Source organism: Saimiri boliviensis, chromosome 9 (genome assembly GCF_048565385.1).
Source record: "Saimiri boliviensis isolate mSaiBol1 chromosome 9, mSaiBol1.pri, whole genome shotgun sequence".
Lineage (NCBI taxonomy): Eukaryota > Metazoa > Chordata > Mammalia > Primates > Cebidae > Saimiri > Saimiri boliviensis.
Genome location: NC_133457.1, coordinates 71,716,994 through 71,740,640, shown reverse-complemented (window position 1 = coordinate 71,740,640; position 23,647 = coordinate 71,716,994). Strand labels below are relative to the sequence as shown.

At 45.3% G+C, this 23,647-nt stretch overlaps 1 protein-coding gene and 2 non-coding genes across 3 annotated transcripts; 1 reads left to right on the top strand and 2 right to left on the bottom strand.

Annotated features, from left to right (window-relative positions):
• The first annotated feature begins 4,660 nt into the window (after window positions 1-4,660).
• Window positions 4,661-13,868, top strand: LOC141585552 (NBPF family member NBPF11-like). The gene is made up of 9 exons (XM_074405392.1): window positions 4,661-4,698; window positions 4,829-5,052; window positions 7,189-7,293; window positions 8,673-8,745; window positions 9,197-9,420; window positions 11,193-11,244; window positions 11,995-12,158; window positions 12,824-12,874; window positions 13,426-13,868. Exons 1-8 carry the CDS (start codon window positions 4,661-4,663, stop codon window positions 12,847-12,849), a joined length of 906 nt encoding a protein of 301 aa, XP_074261493.1. The 3' UTR covers window positions 12,850-12,874; window positions 13,426-13,868.
• LOC141585744 (U4 spliceosomal RNA) lies at window positions 6,619-6,759 on the bottom strand. Its single transcript, XR_012519400.1, has one exon. It is a non-coding gene; the product is annotated as a U4 spliceosomal RNA (small nuclear RNA).
• Window positions 10,623-10,763, bottom strand: LOC141585743 (U4 spliceosomal RNA). Its single transcript, XR_012519399.1, has one exon. It is a non-coding gene; the product is annotated as a U4 spliceosomal RNA (small nuclear RNA).
• Window positions 13,869-23,647: the final 9,779 nt, after the last annotated feature.

The following is a 23,647-nucleotide window of genomic DNA, read 5'->3' as shown; positions in this document are numbered from 1 at the left end:
GTAAACAGTGCTGCAATGAACATTCGTGTGCACATGTCCTTGTAGTAGAATGATTTATAATCCTTTGGATATATACCCAGTAATGGGATTGCTGGGTCAAATGGGATTTCTATTTTTAGGTCCTTGAGGAATCGCCACACTGTCTTCCACAATGGTTGAATTAATTTACACTCCCACCAACAGTGTAAAAGTGTTCCTATTTCTCCACATCCTCTCCAGCATCTGTTGTTTCCAGATTTTTTAATGATCGCCATTCTAACTGGTGTGAGATGGTATCTCAATGTGGTTTTGATTTGCATTTCTCTGATGACCAGTGATGATGAGCATTTTTTCCTATGTTTGTTGGCCTCCTGTATGTCTTCTTTTGTAAAGTATCTGTTCATATCCTTCGCCCATTTTTGAAAGGGCTTGTTTGTTTTTTTCTTGTAGATCTGCTTTAGTTCTTTGTAAATTCTGGGTATCAGCCCCTTGTCAGATGGGTAGACTGCAAAAATTGGGAAAAAGTTTTAATTATTTGCACTGACTTAGGTCACAGGATATGCGATCAAGATCTAGTGGATGAGGGAGATTTTGTCCCATGGATCTGAAAAGCAGGCTCATTTACTTCTAGGGCGACTTAGTCTAGGGCTCGTTAGAATATTCCTGTCAGAATATCACATTCTTACGCTGAGAATATTTTTCATCCTTGTGCTATGACCGAACACTGATTTGGTCTTGTGTGAAGTGTGATTTGCTTAATGTGACCTGCTCTTCTGATTTGTTGACAGAAGATCGAAAAGATCACGGTGAAGAACGGAAATACAGATATGGCAAAAATAAACTTCTTATGAGTCAAGTGGCCTACTATCTGAGCTGCCGGCTGAAGACGAAAGGTAAATTCTATAGGTTCACCATCACGAAAGTGCTGAACAATGTCCTGTCTTGTCTCTGAGAAATGATACACTCTCTTCTTCAAAGTTAATTTAATCCTTCCCATACTTCTAGGAAAGTAGCAATGAGTATTTTAACATTTTGTTAAAGATGGAAGGCAGAGGCCAAAGTATTTAGCAACGTTTCCACGTCTGCAGTAGGCGGGTGTGGGACTAGTGTTAATATCCCAGCTATTGATTCCTGACACAGGAGCAGAACCACCTGTTTTTCTCAGCAAGAGGATAAATCATGTTGACAAGAATCCTGTCTACCATATAAGATCCTGCAGAACTCATAAGCAAGAAAAAGGCAGAAGTGTTCATTTCCAGGTTTCAGGGTGACTGAGTAGGTAAGCCAAGTTGCTTTAAGGAGGTTGGGAGTGGAGATGAGAAGAGGAAAAGTAGGGAAACGACATCTTCAAATCAATAGGCAAGGCTGTCAGTGACATCCCTCAGTCCCGATTAAACCAATTTGACATCACCAGTTTGTAACCTATCATGTGTTTGGGTTTTTTCTCCCCAGTCACTGGCTTTCTGTGTTCTGCCCCAAATGTCAACATGATGCCATCTGGCAAGTCTCCTTCCAGAAAAAACACAGAGGTGAACATTCCAGAAGGCAATGAGAAATCCTGCTGCCAACAGGAAGAAAACCGACTGAATGCCAGAGCCGACAAAAAGACACTTCTTAGGAGCCAGGTGGCGGACTTCCTGAAAGACCGGCTGAAGATACACGGTGAGTTCTATAGGCTGACCACCACGAAAGTGATCAATGATGTCTTGTGTTGTCTTGAATCACTAACCATTCTCTTCATCAAAATGAATTTTTTCTGCCCATACTTGCAGAAAATAGAAATGGGTATTTTAACATTTTGGTAAAGATGGAAGACAGAGGCCAGAGTGTTTAGCAACTTTTTCATACCTGCAGTAAGGTGGGTTGTGGGACTGGGGATACAATCCCAGCTATTGATTTCTGACACAGAACCACCTGCTTTTTTCATCAAGAGGCTAAATCCATGTTTACAGGAATCTTCTCAGTACCATATAAGATCCTACAGACAAGAACCATCTAGTCTGTTGGTCTAAATGTCTGAGGCTACTGAACTTCCATTCAGTTTTGGTTTCTGCTGAGGCCCAGTACGCAAAGCTGTGCTCTAGAGACACTGGGGGAAACATGATGATAGCACACAGTGCCTCCTGTGAGGAGCTTGAAGGGAACCCTGCTCCTAATAGAAGCTGTGGTATGTGTATGTGGCATGATCAAGAGCAGGGAGTACCCTGGTACTGATGTACCCTGGTACCTCAGCCTCCCAATTAGCTGGGATCAGCAGTGGGCACCACCATGCCTGGCTAATTTTTGTATTTTATGTAGAGGCAAGGTTTCACCACATTGGCCAGGCTGGTCTTGACCTCCTGAAGTCAAGTGGTCTGCCAGCTTGGGCGTTGTAAGTTGCTTGGATTCAAGGTATGAACCACCGTGCTGGCTCCACAGATTCTTTTTTAGTAAATGTTGTTAGAATTCATCCATTGGTCCAGTCTCCTATATACATTTCTCTAAACACTGATTGACCTTGATATATGATGAGGTAGATCAGGATTGCAGCAAAGCTTCTGCAAAGTAGTTACGGCAAGTCGTGAACATTTTGGGGAAATGTTATAATTGTTTGCACTGACTAAGGTCAGGGGATAGGTGATTAAGAACTACAAGATGAAGGAGAGTTTGTCCCATGGATCTGAGAAGCAGACTCATCTACTTCTAGGGCGACATAGTCTAGGGACCGTTACAACATGGTCATCATAATATCACACTCTTCCATTGAGAATATTCTACGCCCTTGTGCTATGACCAGATATTGATTTGGTCTTGTGTGAAGTGAGATTTGCTCAATGAGACCTGCTCTTCTGAATTTGTTTACAGAAGATTAAAAAGATCATGAGGAGGACCAGAAATAAGAAGACAAGCAAAATAAACTTCTTATGAGCCAGGTGGCCTGAGACCTGGGCTGCCGGCTGAAGACAGAAGGTAAGTTCTATAGGTTGACTATCACGGAAGTGCTGAAGAGTGTTCTGTGTTTTGTCTGAGAAACGGAACGCTCTCTTCATCAGAATGTATTTCATTTTCCCCATACCTCTAGGCAAATATAACTTTGTATTTTAACATTTTGTTAAAAACGGATGAGAGAGAGGCCAGAGTATGTAGCCACCTTTCCACGTCTGCAGTATGGCGGGTGTGGGACTCAGGGTAAAATCTCAGCTATGGATTCCCGGCACAGGCACAGAACCACCTGTTTTTCTCAGCAAGAGGCTAAATCATGTTGACAGGAATCCCTTCTGTAGCACAGAAGATCCTGCAGACACGTAGCATCTAGGCTGTGGGTCTAAATGTCTGAGGCTCGTGAACTGCCATTCAGTTGAGGTTTCCGCTGAGGTCCAGCAGGGAAGGCTCTGTTCTGGGGGCCTGGGGAACTCCAGTGATAGTACACGGTAGCCGCCATGGGAGCTTAAAGAGGACTCTGCTCCGTCCATAATGTGATGGGAGGTGGTCTTGGAACAAGAGGCGGCATCTGTCCAGTTGCAGAGGACAGAAAGGGGGCTGTGACAGGAGGGCGGTTGTTGGAGTGGAAAGAGGTCTGGATTAAGAATGAAGGTTCCCAGGCTGTATCTTCAGCAGTGTCTTTAGTAACTGTCGGTGAGCAATTGATTTCTCCTTCCTGACTTTCTGTCTCTTCATCTGCAAAGTCAGGCAAATTTCTCTCTCTCCATCTGCAAAGGCAGATGCCTTGCAGCGTCTGAAGCATTCAAATGTGCGATCACTTAGGACCGCTTGTCCAGATGAGATGAAGCCCTTCGCTGTGTGGTGTTGGAGACAGCACTTGATGTGCGGGCATTGGGTGTTAGGAAGCGGTTCAGACCGGAGCACTCCCTGTGGAGAGAACGTCCCAGAATAACATAGCAGAAGCCACTGGGAGGGCCTGTGAAGTCACCTGATGTGCAGAGAATTGTGGGACAAGTTTGTTTGTCCTCTCCTAAGGGAAAGAAACGGGTTGTAAATGTGAACTGTGACAGGAAGGCAAGCGTGTCCCTGGGCATCAGATCCGTGTCAGGATGGGGGAGACAGCTGCCAAAGTCCAGAGAGAGGACGCACAAGCCTCCGGCGATGTGGGAGCAGAAGGTCTTTTCAACATTTGGCCTCCTCTTGACGGTGAGCCTCCGGATCAGAAACGCATTGCCCGGTGGATCAGGAAACCGTGCCAGGGCATTTTGTGAAAGAAAAATCATGAGAGCTTTCAGTAGATCAGGGACCCACACATGGATGTTCGTGTCCCTGTGCACATTGGGCTGACTGTGCTTGCAGAGTGTGAAGTGGGAAATATCTGAACGAACACATCTGTACTTGCAGAAAATGACGCAGATGAGGATGAAGATGTTCATGTCGCAGAGGCTGAGATAACACAGGAGTCACGTGCCCCCAGGTAATGCTGAATAATCAGGGGCAAGTAGTGGGTGGTAAAGTATGGGAAAGTTCTAGAATCTCACCCTCTCTGGTGTCTACCGTGGGCCAAAAGCCTCCGCTCCCTTGGCCACAATACGTTCAGTTGAACCCAACTGAGACACAGGGCGTGGCAGCTGTTGTGGTTCTTTGTATGTGCCGAGTGCCGTGTCTGAATTCTGCAGGGATAACTGAGTCTTGTTCTTCTAAGCTCCTTTCTGCCCCGTGTGATGAATACCAGCTGCTCCCTTTCTCTCCGGTTCCCATGGCAGCCATGCTCTGTGGCAGAGAGGAGGATTGCCTGTTTCCTCTCAAAGGGAACCTCCCATTTGCCTTCTGAGACCCCCGTCTTATTCCTCCTGTGAAAACCAGCCAGGACTTCGTGGGGTCCAATCCCCCTTTGTTTAACGTTTTGTCATCTCTATACCGTCAGGCTCATCGGGGAGTTGCCAAAGGTTGATGTCCAGAGAGTCCCTGAAGACTCACTGGAGGAATGTGCCATCACTCGTTCAAGTAGCTACGGCCCGACTGACTCCAGCCGGCCTCACGGAGAAACCGATGAAATCACGTTTGAGGAAGACAACGTGGACTCTGCACTGGTGGCAGGGAGTCCATTATCTCATGACGTAGTGGAGGATGCGCTGATCATTCTTTCAGGTGACCTTGTTTTTGGTACCTCTGTTTTTGGTACCTCTGTCTAGGCTGGGGAAGATCACTTCGGAAGATGGGCTCTATACACACGGATGGGTTTGAATAAAAATGTGTGATGGGATAGTAAACACAGATGATCAGGGAATTTTTATCTCTTCCTCAGCTCGTGCCGTGCGTTTGTCTCCCAGGCCCAAGTATCAAGTTACCAGACCCCAGGCTAGTGTGACAAACTCATGGTCACCTGAGTGCAGGAGGTGTCCAGGAGGTGTCTGTCAGGTGTCCTAGCTTTGAGTCGGTATCTCTCATCACCTGTAATGATGTCATCTGTCCCTGAACGATGTTCATGGAGTTTCCATTTCTTTTTAAGGAAACTGGGAGCCTTGCCTGTTTATTGGGGGATATCCTTCCCCAGGTTTCACTGCTCCGAGCTTCAGTCTTGATCTCTTTTAAAAGTCAGCTTGCATCCGGGCGTGGTGGCTCAAGCCTGTAATCACAGCACTTTGGGAGGCCGAGGCGGGCAGATCACGAGGTCAAGAGATCGAGACCATCCTGGTCAACATGGTGAAACCCCGTCTGTACTAAGAAAAATACAAAAAATTAGCTGGGCATGGTGGCATGTGCCTGTAATCCCAGCTACTCAGGAGGCTGAGGCAGGAGAATTGCCTGAACCCAGGAGGCGGAGGTTGCGGTGAGCCGAGGTTGCCCCATTGCACTCCAGCCTGGGTAACAAGAGCGAAACTCCGTCTCAAAAAAAAAAAAAAAAAAAAAAAAAAAAAAAAAAAAGTCAGCTTGCTTAGCTGCACAGTCACCTTGAAACCAGGATGAAAACATTTGCCCTTTACCTTGCTGGTATGTTTCCGTAAAGCAAGGCTCACCCCGGCTCTCCGCCCCATCAGTGCAACGGCCGGTGTGATTTTTCTTGGCAGCATCACGTATTGTTTGCTGTTGTTGAGTTGGAGTCTATTTTTGTCACCCAGGCTGGAGTGCAGTGGCACCCTCTTGGCTTACCGCAATCTCCGCTTCACGGACTCCAGTGATTGTCCTGCCTCTGCCTCCTGAGTAGCTGGGATCACAGGTGCCCACCACCACACCTGGCTAATTTTTGTATTTTTAGTGGAGACGAGGTTTCACCATATTGGCCAGGCTGGTTTTGAACTCCAGACCTCCAATTTTAGACCCACCTTGTCCTTTAAAATCAAGGATTTTTTTTTTTTTTTTTTTTTTTTTTTTTTTTTTTTTTTTTGAGATGGAGTGTCCCTCTGTCATTGAGGCTGGAGTTCAGTTGCGCGATCTCAGGTGACTGCAACCTCTGCCTCCCGGGTTCAGACGATTGTTCTTCCTCAGCCTCCCGAGTTGCTGAGACTGTAGGCACGTGCCCACGTGCCCAGCTAATTTCTTTGTATTTTTAGTAGAGACAGGCTTTCACCGTGTCAGCCGGGATGGTCCCGATCTCCTGACTTCATGAAGTGCTCACCTCGGCCTTTCAGAGTGCTGGGATTCCAGGCGTGAGCCACCGTGCCCGGCCCGCAGATTCTTTTCTGTTTGTTTTTGTTTTGTCTTTTTTTTATTCCTTCTCCCCAGAGACTGTCAGAAAGGGTCAATGCCGACTCTATTGCCTGTCTTCACGGCGGGGTATCAGGGAAAGTTTTCAATGAGCAATAATCTCATCTCAGATAAAACTCATTGTCTAGGATACTGCCACTGGGCAAAGCTCACAGATTCTTTTTCAAGCAGGTGTTGTTAGAGTTTACATATTGTCCGGTTTCATGTCTAGATGCCTGTGACCATTCAATGACCTTGCTACCTGGTGAGATAAGTCAGTGTTGTAGCAACACTCCCCGAAAATAGTTTGACTAATTTTTGGAGACTTTCTGGGAAAAAATTTGGTTTAACTTTGCATGGACTCACGGAGAGACTATGGCATTATGGTGTACCTGTACAGGGAGATTTTAGCCCATGCATCTGGAAAGCAGGCTCATCTACTCACCAGGCTTCATCTAGGGCACCCTGGAATCTTCCTGTCAGAATTTGTATTCTTGCCCTGGGAACAATTCTGTGCTTGTGCTGTGACTTAACACTGATATGGTGACATGTGAAGTGTGATGTTCTTCACGTGACCTGCTTTTCTGAATTTGTTTACAGAAGATGGAAAAGATCATGAGGAGGACCAGAAATACGAAGACAAGCAAAATAAACTTCTTATGAGCTTGGCGGCCTGCGACCTGGTCTGCCGGCTGAAGATGGAAGGTAAGTTCTATAGGTTGACCATCACGAGTGTGCTGAAGAGTGTTCTGTGTTTTGTCTGAGAAACGGAACGCTCTCTTCATCAGAATGTATTTCATTTTCCCCATACCTCTAAGCCAATAAAACTTTGTATTTTAACATTTTGTTAAAAACGGATGAGAGAGAGGCCAGAGTATGTAGCCACCTTTCCACGTCTGCAGTATGGCGGGTGTGGGACTCAGGGTAAAATCTCAGCTATGGATTCCCGGCACAGGCACAGAACCACCTGTTTTTCTCAGCAAGAGGCTAAATCATGTTGACAGGAATCCCTTCTGTAGCACAGAAGATCCTGCAGACACGTAGCATCTAGGCTGTGGGTCTAAATGTCTGAGGCTCGTGAACTGCCATTCAGTTGGGGTTTCCGCTGAGGTCCAGTAGGGAAGACTCTGTTCTGGGCGCTTGGGGGAACTCCGGTGATAGTACACGGTAGCCGCCGTGGGAGCTTAAAGAGGACTCTGCTCCATCCATAATGTGATGGGAGGTGGTCTTTGGAACAAGAGGCGGCATCTGTCCAGTTGCAGAGGACAGAAAGGAGGCTGTGACAGGAGGGCGGTTGTTGGAGTGGAAAGAGGTCTGGATTAAGAATGAAGGTTCCCAGGCTGTATCTTCAGCAGTGTCTTTAGTAACTGTCGGTGAGCAATTGATTTCTCCTTCCTGACTTTCTGTCTCTTCATCTGCAAAGTCAGGCAAATTTCTCTCTCTCCATCTGCAAAGGCAGATGCCTTGCAGCGTCTGAAGCATTCAAATGTGCGATCACTTAGGACCGCTTGTCCAGATGAGATGAAGCCCTTCGCTGTGTGGTGTTGGAGACAGCACTTGATGTGCGGGCATTGGGTGTTAGGAAGCGGTTCAGACCGGAGCACTCCCTGTGGAGAGAACGTCCCAGAATAACATAGCAGAAGCCACTGGGAGGGCCTGTGAAGTCACCTGATGTGCAGAGAATTGTGGGACAAGTTTGTTTGTCCTCTCCTAAGGGAAAGAAACGGGTTGTAAATGTGAACTGTGACAGGAAGGCAAGCGTGTCCCTGGGCATCAGATCCGTGTCAGGATGGGGGAGACAGCTGCCAAAGTCCAGAGAGAGGACGCACAAGCCTCCGGCGATGTGGGAGCAGAAGGTCTTTTCAACATTTGGCCTCCTCTTGACGGTGAGCCTCCGGATCAGAAACGCATTGCCCGGTGGATCAGGAAACCGTGCCAGGGCATTTTGTGAAAGAAAAATCATGAGAGCTTTCAGTAGATCAGGGACCCACACATGGATGTTCGTGTCCCTGTGCACATTGGGCTGACTGTGCTTGCAGAGTGTGAAGTGGGAAATATCTGAACGAACACATCTGTACTTGCAGAAAATGACGCAGATGAGGATGAAGATGTTCATGTCGCAGAGGCTGAGATAACACAGGAGTCACGTGCCCCCAGGTAATGCTGAATAATCAGGGGCAAGTAGTGGGTGGTAAAGTATGGGAAAGTTCTAGAATCTCACCCTCTCTGGTGTCTACCGTGGGCCAAAAGCCTCCGCTCCCTTGGCCACAATACGTTCAGTTGAACCCAACTGAGACACAGGGCGTGGCAGCTGTTGTGGTTCTTTGTATGTGCTGAGTGCCGTGTCTGAGTTCTGCAGGGATAACTGAGTCTCTGTTCTTCTAAGCTCCTTTCTGCCCCGTGTGATGAATACCAGCTGCTCCCTTTCTCTCCGGTTCCCATGGCAGCCATGCTCTGTGGCAGAGAGGAGGATTGCCTGTTTCCTCTCAAAGGGAACCTCCCATTTGCCTTCTGAGACCCCCGTCTTATTCCTCCTGTGAAAACCAGCCAGGACTTCGTGGGGTCCAATCCCCCTTTGTTTAACGTTTTGTCATCTCTATACCGTCAGGCTCATCGGGGAGTTGCCAAAGGTTGATGTCCAGAGAGTCCCTGAAGACTCACTGGAGGAATGTGCCATCACTCGTTCAAGTAGCTACGGCCCGAATGACTCCAGCCAGCCTCACGGAGACACCGATGAAATCACGTTTGAGGAAGACAACGTGGGCTCTGTACTGGTGGCAGGGAGTCCGTCATCTCATGATGTAGTGGAGGATGCTCTGATCATTCTTTCAGGTGACCTCTACATTCCTTGTTTTTGGTACCTCTGTCTAGGCTGGGGAAGATCACTTCGGAAGATGGGCTCTATACACACGGATGGGTTTGAATAAAAATGTGTGATGGGATAGTAAACACAGATGATCAGGGAATTTTTATCTCTTCCTCAGCTCGTGCCGTGCGTTTGTCTCCCAGGCCCAAGTATCAAGTTACCAGACCCCAGGCTAGTGTGACAAACTCATGGTCACCTGAGTGCAGGAGGTGTCCAGGAGGTGTCTGTCAGGTGTCCTAGCTTTGAGTCGGTATCTCTCATCACCTGTAATGATGTCATCTGTCCCTGAACGATGTTCATGGAGTTTCCATTTCTTTTTAAGGAAACTGGGAGCCTTGCCTGTTTATTGGGGGATATCGTTCCCCAGGTTTCACTGCTCCGAGCTTCAGTCTTGATCTCTTAAAAGTCAGCTTGCTTAGCTGCACAGTCACCTTGAAACCAGGATGAAAACATTTGCCCTTTACCTTGCTGGTATGTTTCCATAAAGGAAGGCTCACCCCGGCTCTCCGCCCCATCAGTTCAATGGCCGGTGCGATTTTTCTTGGCAGCATCACGTATTGTTTGCTGTTGTTGAGTTGGAGTCTTTTTTTGTCGCCCAGGCTGGAGTGCAGTGGCACCCTCTTGGCTTATTGCAATCTCCGCTTCACGGACTCCAGTGATTGTCCTGCCTCTGCCTCCTGAGTAGCTGGGACCACAGGTGCCCACCACCACACCTGGCTAATTTTTGTATTTTTAGTGGAGACGAGGTTTCACCATATTGGCCAGGCTGGTTTTGAACTCCAGATCTCCAATTTTTGACCCACCTTGTCCTTTCAAATCAAGGATTTTTTTTTTTTTTGAGATGGAGTGTCCCTCTGTCATTGAGGATGGAGTTCAGTTGCACGATCTCAGGTGACTGCAACCTCTGCCTCCCGGGTTCAGGTGATTGTTCTGCCTCAGCCTCCCGAGTTGCTGAGACTGTAGGCGCGTGCCACCGTGCCCAGCTAATTTCTTTGTATTTTTAGTAGAGACAGGCTTTCACCATTTCAGCCGGAATGGTCCCGATCTCCTGACCTCGTGAAGTGCTCACCTCGGCCTTTCAGAGTGCTGGGATTCCAGGCGTGAGCCACCGTGCCCGGCCCGCAGATTCTTTTTTGTTTGTTTTTGTTTTGTCTTTTTTTTTATTCCTTCTCCCCAGAGACTGTCAGAAAGGGTCAATGCCGACTCTATTGCCCGTCTTCACGGCGGGGTATCAGGGAAAGTTTTCAATGAGCAATAATCTCATCTCAGATAAAACTCATTGGCTAGGATACTGCAACTGCACAAAGCTCGCAGATTCTTTTTCGAGCAGGTGTTATTAGAGTTTACATATTGTCCGGTTTCATGTCTAGATGCCTGTGACCATTCAATGACCTTGCTACCTGGTGAGATAAGTCAGTGTTGTAGCAACACTCCCCGAAAATAGTTTGACTAATTTTTGGAGACTTTCTGGGAAAAAATTTGGTTTAACTTTGCATAGACTCGCGGAGAGACTACGGCATTATGGTGTACCTGTACAGGGAGATTTTAGCCCATGCATCTGGAAAGCAGGCTCATCTACTCACCAGGCTTCATCTGGGGCACCCTGGAATCTTCCTGTCAGAATTTGTATTCTTGCCCTGGGAACAATTCTGTGCTTGTGCTGTGACTTAACACTGATTTGGTGACATGTGAAGTGTGATGTTCTTCACGTGACCTGCTTTTCTGAATTTGTTTACAGAAAGTCAAAGTGATGATGAGGAAGAGGAAGAAAAAGGGCCTGTCCCGCACAGGTAATGCTGTGGGGTTTTGAGCTGTGTGTTCAGTAGTGACACCTGGAGACTGCAGATTTAGGGAAACCGAGGAAGTGATGACTGGAAGTCTTTCTTCCTTTCACCCAGCTACAAATTGTCTTTGTTGACAATGTTGTGCTTGAATTTTGGCACTTTTATACGTTTTAATTTCTTAGTCCTCCCAAGATAGGAGTCTGCAATCCGTGAGCCAGGTGATGTCAGCCCACAGGGATTTGTTGGTTTCACCTGTTCTCTCCCATGTGTTTGAATCCATTGAGAGACGCATGTATGCTCTCTGTGTATATCTTTTGGCATGTTTGCTAGGATTTGTGAATAGAAGAAATTCAAAAAATATACATATGATATCAACGTACTGGAAAATGGAGGTCCTTAATACCCCAAATCTGTGTGTCTGAAATGCCTCAAGAGCTCTGTTCACTTGAATGCCACATGTAAAATTGAACACAACTGATGTGAGGTAGTTGAAGCCCCTTATTAGTCTGGGTGTCCTGCAGTGGCTCATCTGTGGCAAATGCACTGAGAACCTGCTGCTCATTTGTGATCTGTCCCCAGGGTAGTCACCCTCTGCCCTGCATTTAGAAGGATAGTTTTTTTTTTTCTCTTGAAGGAAAAATTCATTTGCTTTCTGGGACCACTTCATTCTGACTTCCATCAGATCAGCTGGGAGACTCTGTTGTCTAATCTCTGTTGGTTTAATCTTCTGTCACCCTGTCCTGCCTGGCTCATCAGGAATCTGCAGGAGTCTGTGGAGGAGGAAGCCCCCCAGGAGTCCTGGGATGAAGGTTATTCAACTCTCTCAGTTCCTCTTGGCACATCTGCCTTCAATGAGCCTTACAGGAGCAACTTGCACTCATTAGAGGAGCAGCAAGTCGACTTGGCTTGTGACATAGACAGTGAGTACTCCATTGTGAAGGCAGTAAAGCTCCATTTTGTGTCCCAGATAGACCCCATAGTCTTTGGGCTTTGCTCTCCTGTCCGGGCTGAGAGTTGTCATCTCTGTGGGCTGACCCTGTACATCAGTGTAGATTTCAGTCACTCTGGATTCAGTCTGAGGCACGTACATGGGGTGGGTCAGTGAGCTTTGCTCTCTCTCTAGTCTCAGGCCATGCCCGTCGCACCCTGGACCGACTGTCAGGACATTGAAACCCAAGGCAGGTGTTGCACACTCACACCAAACTATGCAGCACATGCCCACAAGTTGTCTGTCCATCTGAATTCAATGTGTCTTTCCAGCTACCAAGTTCCTCATGAGTTTTGTTCCCCAAGCATGTCTGGGAGGTTCTTCCCTGTTTGTACAAACTTGGTGTAACTGTTTGTACACACTTGGGATCAAAGGTTAATGGTCTACCAGAATAGGGACACTTCACCATTGGTTCTGAGACACAAACCAAGGAATCTCTATCATGATTGGCCTTGGGACCTCCTGAAGTCTGTCTCTCACATTATCCTGTCCTCATGCTGAGGAGCCTGAGGTCCGTATGTAGGGATTAGACAGTGGACTGTTATGGGTGTAGGGGAATTAGCTTATTTTGTCTGTCCCTGTCTGAATTTATTGCAGAGATTAAAATAAGCAAGAAGAGGTAGAAGACCAAGACCCACCATGCCCCAGGTAACTTTGAGCAGACACCTGGAGATGCCAGGTCCAGGGAGAAGGGAGTGGGCTGACAATATCGATACCATGGTTTCAACGAAGCCTGAACTATTCCTACTAACATTGCTGTTGGTTTTCGTTGCAGTAGATATTCAGCTTTCCATTTCTTCCTCCCCTTATCATGTACTAACTGCCGTAGTTTGACCATACTTGTTTTTATGATCAGTGTCCGCTGTGTGTCCTGAGGGTACTCACTCAGAGTGTCCTTTTCCTCCCTCATGAGTGTGTCACCTGGGTGGTTAGCTGAGCTTTCTCTCTCTCTCTCTCTCTCTCTCTCTCTCTCCCTCTCTCTCTCTCTCTCTCTCTCTCTCTCTCTCTCTCTTTCTTTCATTCTTTTTTACCCTACTCTTGCCCATCCCAACATAGGGCAATCATTTGTTATGTCATTAAGGGATCTATTTTTATTTTTTTAGTAACCACTTTCTTGTGCTCCCTATGAAATCTATTTGGGCCTCTGTGGTGTCTTATTTTCCTTGACTTATTCTTTTTTTTTTTTTTCCCTTTTCTAGGCTCATCATGGAGCTGGTGGAAGCAGAAGAGCCTGAAGTCTTCTGGTACTCACTGGATATATTGGATTCCATGTATCCAGCCTATCCTGAGTTTTTTTACACCTGCCAGGCTTACACATATGCTCTTTTTTATTTGTAGAAGAGCATGTTCACTTGACTTTGGACATGGACAGTAGGTTTCTTACTATGACGGTGATAAGGTTCCACCTGGTCTCCCGGATAGGGGTCATATTCCCACACTAAGACAACACGTCACCTGGGACTCTGCCAGTGCAGATTATGAACAATGCCATGTTCTTGCTGAAAACACTTAGCATGAGTTTCATAGCCTGAAGTAATCTCCAGACAACTTCAGAATGTAGACCAGTGAGCAGCACAACTGACCTGTCTCCTTCAGACAGCCCATGTCACCACAGATCACACAACTGAAAGAGAAGAGGTATTTTGGGTTGAAAAAGAGTCGAAAGATAATGTATCTCCATTTCTTTAGTTCTTTTGAACCCAAAGTGTCTCCTCACCTTTTTGTTGTTGTCATTGATGGTGGTGACATGGGCTTGTTTGTAGACAGGTCAGCTGTCTGCGTCGATGGTTTATACTCTGAAGTTGTCTGAAAATGTCCTCATAATTAACTTCAGCCTAAGTGTTTTTGCGGGAACACTGCAGGGTCAATGCTACCTCAGCCATCTGCAGGCAGAGAAGGTCCTTTGTGTCTCCCACCATGATCGTGATACCTGGACTGTTCAATTTGTCTATCACCATGATCGTGATACCAGGACTGTTCCACCATTTGTCTATCACCATGATCGTGATACCAGGACTGTTCCACCATTTGTCTATCACCATTACTGTGATACCAGGAGTGTTCCACCATTTGTATATCACCATGATCGTCATACCAGGACTGTTCCACCATTTGCCTACCACAATGCTTGTGATTCCAGGACTATTCCACCATTTGTAAACCACCATCATCCTGAGACCAGGACTGTTCCACCATTTGTCTATCACCATGATCATGGTACCAGGACTGTTCCACCATATCCCTATCACCATGATCGTGATACCAGAACTCTTCCACCATTTGTCTACCACCATGATCGTGATACCAAGACTGTTCCACCATTTGTCTATCACCATGATTATGGTACCAGGACTGTTCCACCATTTGTCTATCAAAATGATTGTGGTACCAGGACTGTTCCACCATTTGTCTACCACCATGACTGTGATACCACGACTTTTCACCATTTGTCTATCACCACTACTGTGACACCAGGACTGTTCCACCATTTGTCTATCACCATAATTGTGACATCAGGACTGTTCCACCATTTGTCTACCACCATGATCGTAGTACCAGGACTGTTCCACCATTTGTCTATCACCATGATCGTGGTACCAGGACTCTTTCACCTTTTGTCTATCACCATGATCATGGTACCAGGACTGTTTTACCATTTGTTTACCACCATGATCGTGGTAGCAGGACTGTTCCACCATTTGTCTATCACCATGATCGTGATACCAGGACTGTTCCACCATTTGTCTATCACCATGATCATGACACCAGGACTGTTCCAACATTTGTCTATCACCATTACTGTGATACCAGGACTGTTCCACCATTTGTCTACCACCATTACTGTGATACCAGGACTGTTCCACCATTTGTCTATCACCATGATCGTGATACCTGGACTGTTTATTGGTCTATCACCATGATACTGATACCAGTACTGTTCCACCATTTGTCTGTCAGCATGATCTTTATACGAGGACTGTTCCACCATTTGTCTATCACCATGATCGTGATACCAGGACTCTTCCACCATTGGTCTACCACAATGATCGTGATGCCAGGACTGTTCCACCATTTGTCTATCACCATGATTGTGGTACCAGGACTGTTCCACCATTTGTCTACCACCATGATCGTGATACCAGGACTGTTCCACCATTTGTCTACCACCATGATCGTGATACCTGGACTGTTCCACCATTTGTCTATCACCATTACTGTGATACCAGGACTGTTTCACCATTTGTCTACCACCATTACTGTGATACCGGGACTGTTCCACCATTTGTCTATCACCATGACTGTGATACCAGGACGGTTCCACTATTTGTCTACCACCATTACTGTGATACCAGGACTGTTCCACCATTTGTCTATCACCATGACTGTGATACCAGGACTGTTCCACCATTTGTTTATCACCATTACTGTGATACCAGGACTGTTCCACTATTTGTCTACCACCATGACTGTGATACCAGAACTGTTCCACCATTTGTCTATCACCATTATCGTGATACCAGGACTGTTCCACCATTTGTCTGTCACTGTTACTGTGATGCCAGGACTGTTCCACCATTTGTATACCACTATGACTGTGATACCAGGACTGTTCCACCATTTGTCTATCACCATGATCGTGGTACCAGGACTATTGCACCATTTGTCTACCACCACAATCGTGATACCAGGACTGTTCCACCATTTGTCTAGCACCATGATCATGGTACAAGGACTGTTCCACCATTTGTCTACCACCATGATTGTGATACCAGGGCTGTTCTACCATTTGTCTATCTCCATGATCATGATACCAGGACTGTTCCACCATGTGTCTATCACCATGATTGTGGTACCAGGACTGTTCCACCATTTGTCTGCCACCATGATCATGGTACAAGGACTGTTCCACCATTTGTCTACCACCATGATTGTGATACCAGGGCTGTTCTACCATTTGTCTATCTCCATGATCATGATACCAGGACTGTTCCACCATGTGTCTATCACCATGATCATGGTACCAGGACTGTTCCACCATTTGTCTGCCACCATGATCATGGTACCAGGACTGTTCCACCATTTGTCTACCACCATGATTGTGGTACTAGGACTGTTCCACCATTTTTCTATCACCATGATTGTGATACCAGTTCTGTACCTTTCAGAGACACCTTATTGATACTGAAGTAATTGGAAAAATCATTTTTGAAAGTATTAATATCCAGTGTTCAAATGATCATCCCCTAACCATTTTATTCATTAATCATCCCTGGAGGTGTCAATTACTATATTTATATCTCTATACTGGAAATTTTCCATTTTTCTCTATTTTTGCTTTTCCTAGTTTCTGTTGTTGGAAAAAAATTCCCTGCCTGCATTTTCATTTTGGCCAAAGTTAATGTTAATCTATACTATTAAAAGTTTTTCTCTTAAGATAAGACCGTCAGCACATAAGGCCATAGCAAAACAGGGAATTCACTGATTTTGAAGCCTTTGTTAATTTCTGACTGACAAGAGACGTAGTTTACTTATTTAGCTGCTAATATCTATTTAAATGAGCAGCCAGGGAAATGTCTATCAGACTAAGGATATGCAAAGCCCAAGCCATTCTCTTTGAGTCTTTTAAACTATTTCAAAAGAGCAGAATATAGGTAGATTCCACATATGTGGATGGGAAGGAGAATACACTAAAAGAAACAGACGACTATTTCCCAAAACAGAATAAAAAATTAGATTTAAATAAACATACCCCATTAAAATTCTTAAAACATTTCCTCATGAAATGTAATCTCTCTAAACTTACCTATTATATGAACGTCAGTTCTTAATATGCCACACTACATTGACTGTTGACTGTTGACATTCATATGAGCATATTTCCAAGTTTCTTATATGAAAAAGCAAATGGATTATAATCCTTTATTTTTGCAGTGATCTTTTTAAGATTGACGATTTTTTCTCAAAATAAAACCAAAGATTTAAAGATTGAAAATGACATTAAAATTTATCTTCTCAAAGTAATGATGTTGAACTCTGTGTATCTTATTCCTGTGTATCTTATTCCTGTTATGGTTCAACAATGGATCGTTGAACCATTGTTTAAATATTTCAAATTCCTGGGAACAAACCGCATCCCAGGGTGTATCTTCTTTTTCTTTTCATTTTTTCTTTATTTGACTTTAAGTCCTGGGGTGCACGTGCAGATCTTGCACGATTGTTTCATAGGTCTACACACGCCATGGTGGTTGGCTGCCTCCATCCCTTCATCACTTACATTAGGTATTTGTCCTAATGTTATTTTTTCTCAATCTCCCCATGCCCTGCTATCCCTCCCTCGCCCCCAACCCTCAACAGACCTCAGTTTGTGATGTTCCCCTCCTGTGTCCTTGTGTTCTCATTGTTCAACATTCTCTTATGAGTGAAAACATGTGGTGTTTGGTTTTCTGTTCTTGTTTCAGTTTGCTGAGAATGATGGTTTCCAGCTTTATCCATGTCCCTGCAAAGGAAATGAACTCATCCTTTTTTATGGCTACATAGTATTCCCTGGTGTATATGTGTGACTTTTTCTTTATCCACTGTGTTATTGACGGGCATTTGGGTTGGTTGTAAGTCTTTGCTATTGTAAACAGTGCCACAATGATCATACATGTGCATGTGTCTTTATAATAGAAGGATTTATAATCCTTTGGGTATATACCCAGTAATGGGATTGCTGGGTCAAATGGTATTTCTATTTCTAGATCCTTGAGGAATCGCCACACTGTCTTCCACAATAATTGAAGTAATTTATATTCCCACCAACAGGGTAAAAGAATTCCTATTTCTCCACATCCTCTCCAGCATCTGTTGTCTCCTGATATTTTAATGATCACCATTCTAAATGGCATGAGATGGTATCTGAATGTGATTTTGATTTGCATTTTTCTAATGACCAGTGATGCTGAGCATTTTTTCTTATGTTTCTTGGCCACCTGAATGTCATCTTTTGAAAATTGTCTGTTCATAGCCTTCGCCTACTCTTTGATGGGGTTGCTTTTTCTCTCGTATATTTGTTTTGGTTCTTTATGGATTCTGATGATTAGTTTTTTGTGAGATGGGTAACTTGCAAAATGTTTTTTGCATTTTGTTGGGTTCTGGTTCACTCTAATGATAGTTTCTTTTGCTGTGCAGAAGCTCTTAGGTTTAATTAGATCTATTTTGTCTATTTTGCCTTTTGTTTCCAATGCTTTTGGTGTTTGAGTCATGAAGTCATTGCCTATGCCTATGTCCTGCATGGTATTTCCTAGGTTTTCTTCATGGGTTTTTATGGTGTTAGGTCTTACGTTTAAATCTTTCATTTATCTGGACTTAATTTTTGTCTAAAGTGTAAGGAAGGAGTCCAGTTTCAGCTTTCTGCACATGGCTAGCCAGTTTCCCCAACACCATTTATTAAACAGGGAATCCTTTCCTCATTGCTTGTTTTTGTCAGGTTTGTCAAAGATCAGATGGTTGTAGATGTGTGACATTACTTCTGAGGCCTCTGTTCGGTTCTGTTGGTCTATATCTCTGTTTTGGTACCAGTACCATGCTGTTTGATTATTGTAGCCCTGTAGTATAGTTTGAAGTCAGGTAGTGTGATGCCTCCAGCTTTGTTCTTTTTTCTTATGATTGTCATGGATATACATGCTCTTTTCTGTTTCCATATGAAGTTCAAGTTGTTTTTTTCCAGTTCTGTGAACATTGCTCAAGGAGATTAAAGAAGACCTAAGTAAGTGGAAAGATATCTTGTGTCCATGTGTTAAAAGATGTAACATGGTTAAGAAAAATACAACTCAAAGCAATCCACAGATTCAATACAACTTTCTCAAAATGGTCCTTTTTATAGGAATGGTTTGGAAGAACTTCATATTCCTAAGAAATAGCAAGCGTGCCCCCAGAACAATAGCTATCTTGAAATGCAAGAAGGAACATCCTTTATTCCAAAGATCTTTAAATGCTCTCAGCAATACCTACTAGTCTTCCATATACAGGCTTTCACTTTTTTTTTTTTCCATTCGTTTTTAGACAGAATCTCACTCTTTCTCTCAGGCTGGAGTACAGGGGCACAGTCACAGCTCACTGCAGCAGGGAATTCTCAGGCCCATGAGATCCTAGGGCCTCATCCACTGAGCACCTGGGGCTGCAGGCCCACACTGCCACACCTGGATAATGTTTATAGCAAGTGTCCCCAAACCACGGCCAGCAGGCCACATGCAGCCCCCTAGGCCATTTATCTGGTCCCCCGCTGCACTTCAGGAAGGGACACCTCTTTCATTGGTGGTCAGTGAGAGGAGCACAGTATGTGGTGGCCCTCCAACGGTCTGAGGGACAGTGAACTGGCCCTCTGTGTAAAAAGTTTGGGGATGCCTGGTTTATAGTTTTCAGTAGAGATGAAGTCTCACTATGTTGCCCAGGCTAGTTTTAAATTTCTGAGCTCAAGTGACCCTCCTGCCACAGCCTTCCAAGTTGCTGGGATTTGAAGCTGAGCCTGGCTGGCTTTCACATCTTTGCTATATAGTTTATATTTTCTAATGCTATGGTAAAGTACTGTTTTATATAATTTTTATTAAAATATATTTAAGGAATTCTGTATATTTATATATATTTAAGGAATATAACCTGAGGATCATATACATACACATATACATATACAGGTACATATACATATACATAATGAACCAGTGTCTACTAGGTGAGGGGCTGCCTTGTGAGCAAACCCAAGAGCCCTGGCTCATGAAGCCCTTGGCTAGAAAGGGGGAGGGATCAGCCAGATGGCACAGAGCAGGTTTCTTGTTGGTTTTTGGCAAACACACACAAATATCAGCAACCTCCTTGCTGGAGTCTCTGGCAACCCTGACCAGGCTTCATGGTGGGTGAGGTGGGCTAGGAATGGGAAAGCGGATGACCCCAGACCTAGAGACTGCCACCGTCACCTGGGCACCTGGAATGTGCGTGGAGGAGTCTCCCACAGATTAGGCCTGGGTCAATGTCCGAACATGCACAAGGACAGGACTCTTGGCCTGGATGTTTGCAGAGCTCCCAGTCTTCTAAAGAGGCTGGTGGTGGGGAGGAAGTTTCAACAAAACAGAAGAGTTACAGGTACTCGAGCCTGGCAACAGAATACTTCCCTGTGCTACTAAATGACAATATCTGACAATGATGAGTGACACACTTGAGAAGCAGCTTTCATTGTTTCACAAGCAGTGTCTCCGGACCACTAGGGTAGTGCTGTCCAATGTTGACTGAAACGTCGGTGGTTCGAGCCCATCAGTCACATGAATGTTTCTAGCTGACATGACCTTCCATCTGAAGAGTCTCTTCCTTGGACCAAATATATCTTAAAACTTCTCTTCAGGCCAGGCGCGGTGGCTCACGCCTGTAATCCTAGCACTTTGGGAAGCTGAGGTGGGTGGATCACCTGAGGTCAGGAGTTCAAGACCAGCCTGGCCATTATGGTGAAACTCCATCTTATATGAACAAACAAACAAACAAAAACTTCTTGTCTCTTGTCTATTTTCCAATGTGCCTCTTTGTTGCTTGGGGCAAAAAAAGTCCATTTTTAATCTCCCCACAACAAACATCTTCCCTTACTTATCCTGGTGTTTAGGGTTTTCAGTTTGTTTTCTCAGCTGCTCATATTTGGAACACTGGAAATTCCTAAAATGGAGAATGACGGAACCCGAGTCACACCTCTGGTGAAGCCACAGACTCTGGGGGAGAAACCTAATCTGCCAGGGTTTGAAGTGAAACACATTAATTTTCTGTGCCTCCATTTCTATATGTCAAATGCACTAAACCAGAATACTCAGGTTGCCCAATGTTTAAATGAGCTGTGCAAGAAAAGTGCGAGCCCAGTGCCTGTCACATAGTCATTGTTCAATACACACGAGCCCCTATCAACGCCGTTGCCTCCAGCATTTCCATCAGGCTTTGATCTTTTAAACATCCTTCTTGATGCAAGTGGATCATTCTTCAAACCTTCTCTACCTGATGGCCATGGAAGTGCTCCAATGTGTATTATTACAGACACAGCGGCAGGGATCAGACCAACGCATAGATCGGTCGTGCGTCCCCGTCTACTTCTCCGCAGACACTTGGAAATGGAATTGCCAGATCAAGGTATTTGTACATTTCTGATTTTGCTAATTTCTGCCCAAATTACTGTGGAAAGATGATAGAACAAGTCATTTTTAACATTTAGTCAGAAGTCTTTTTCTCCATCTTCCGGCCCAAACTCGGTAGTACTTGCCCACCAGTTCCTCTGAACCTCCTTTGGCCAACATTACTGTAGTCATACAGTGGGGACACGTTTTATGCGTGTCATCAAACTCAAATCCTTAAATGAAAAAGGGATTAACATGACTGTACACAAATTTATATTCAAAGTACAATGAAAGGAAATACATGTGTATGTAAATATATACACAAAAATATATGGCAAAAAAATTTTATTTAGGATACTTCATCAAAGTTATGTATACTTCAAAATTTGTTTAGTAAAACAGCAGGCCCCATGCGTGCTCCCAGAGTTTCATCATATATAAGGAATTATTTAGCTCCTTATCTCTAAGTAGCTATTATTCCTCTTTGCTTTCTGAGTTTAGGCCCCATCTCTCCTTCACATACTTGCTCATCGCCACCACCCCCAAGTAATGTAGTCAATTACTACATTATTATAACTTGTACATTTTATTCAGAGTTCAGTCACATTGGATATACAGAGCAGGAATGAAGGACCAGTATCTTCCAGGACTCTCTCTCAACTGGATGAGCTTCAGAGGTGTCTGTAGTCTTTGGCCACCCTGCCTGTCTTCTCCTATTCCAGGTAAGTACTGGATATGACGGCCCAGCTCAGGTCAGACACTCCGTGAGCAGGGGAGGGCGGGTCGTCTTCATGGGCAGTACCGGAAAGACACTGTCCAAAGAGGGAGAGGCAGTTATGAAAAAGAAAGGTCAGTCTGGGGCGTGGGCAGGCAAACCGAGGATGTGACGAAAACAGTGTCTGCCCTGTGAGGGGAACATGCAGCAGAGGATGGGCTCAGCATGGGAGGAAAAGAGTTTCTGGAAATATGGGCCATGGATATTCCTATGTGAGCTGGAGCCACATGAGACTGTTGGGGACTCACAGGGGCAGGGAGCTTAGGAGAATCTGTACTGCCCAACCTGGGAGACAGGGAATGGGACTGTCCTGGTCACCAGACAGAGATAGGGTCTGGGCCAGGCAGTTCTGATGGGAAAGAAAACAGGACATCTTCTCCTTAAGGTAAGGTCCTGAGTTCAGGTCTCGGTAGGGAGGGAGGCTGCCTTGGGCATTGGCAGCTGCACATGGTTGGCCAGATGAGGACACTGACATCTATGTGCTGTCACCTTGTGGTTCTAGTAAAAGAATCACTGCAATGAAGGGTCCTTAGGAGTAGGAGGTGGAGGACCCGACTTGGGGCTGTGGCTCCAAGAGGACTGTCTGCTTGCTGTGCAGAAGCCTGCTGCATAACCTCCCTGGTTCTCTTGCTCAGTCTCTTGGCCAGATCCCCAGAGTCCCTGCCCTGTGTGCCCTGGAAGGGCACTGGCAGATGAGCCAAGGCATCTCCAGCCAGGACTCCTCCCTGGACATTTTTGTGGCTTTGGGCGCCCTGGCCTTCTCCAGGCCTCGTCTTGCAAGTAACTGTCCTGCAGGGGGAGTCGGGGGAGGAGGCTACTTGTCACTAAACTCTGAGGGGTTCCACAGGGGCCTGACTTGGGTCCTAGTCACTTGCAAACCTGTGCCTCCCCATCCCATCCCCCAAATGATGAAAAGAAACGTTGCCATGACTCATGCCAGACAAATGGTGTGGGGCCTTTCATAAAGCCAAGTTCTCAGGCCATCAATAAGGGATGGAAACCACCTGCAGGAAGGTGCCACAGTGGGAACCTGGGTGGCAGGAAGCGGTCACCATTGCAGGAACGTGGTTAGGTTACTCCTTGCACGTACCTAGTTGCTAGCATTCTAATGACAGAACCGTGAACAAAAGCATCAAAAATGTGGCAAGACCTATGCCAAACTTATCAAATAAGACAATTAACTTTTTCTCTCCATCATTGAACAAAATGATAAATGCAAAGAACCGTTTTGGAAATTTAGTATGAGGATAATTTTCTTTTCTTTAAACAGCATCCAATAAAATAAGGAAAGGTGAGAATAAACACACAGTAGTTTTTTTCAGCTATGTTATTTATTTCTTCATTTTGACACAGCGTCTCCCTCTGTTGCCCAGGTTGGAGTGCAGTGGCAGAATCTCAGCTCACTGCAACCTCTACCCCCACCTCCCAGGTTCAAGTGATTCTCCTGCCTCAGCCTCCTGAGTACCTGGGATTGCAGGCATGCTAATACGTCCAGCTAATTTTTGTATTTTTAGTAGAGACAGG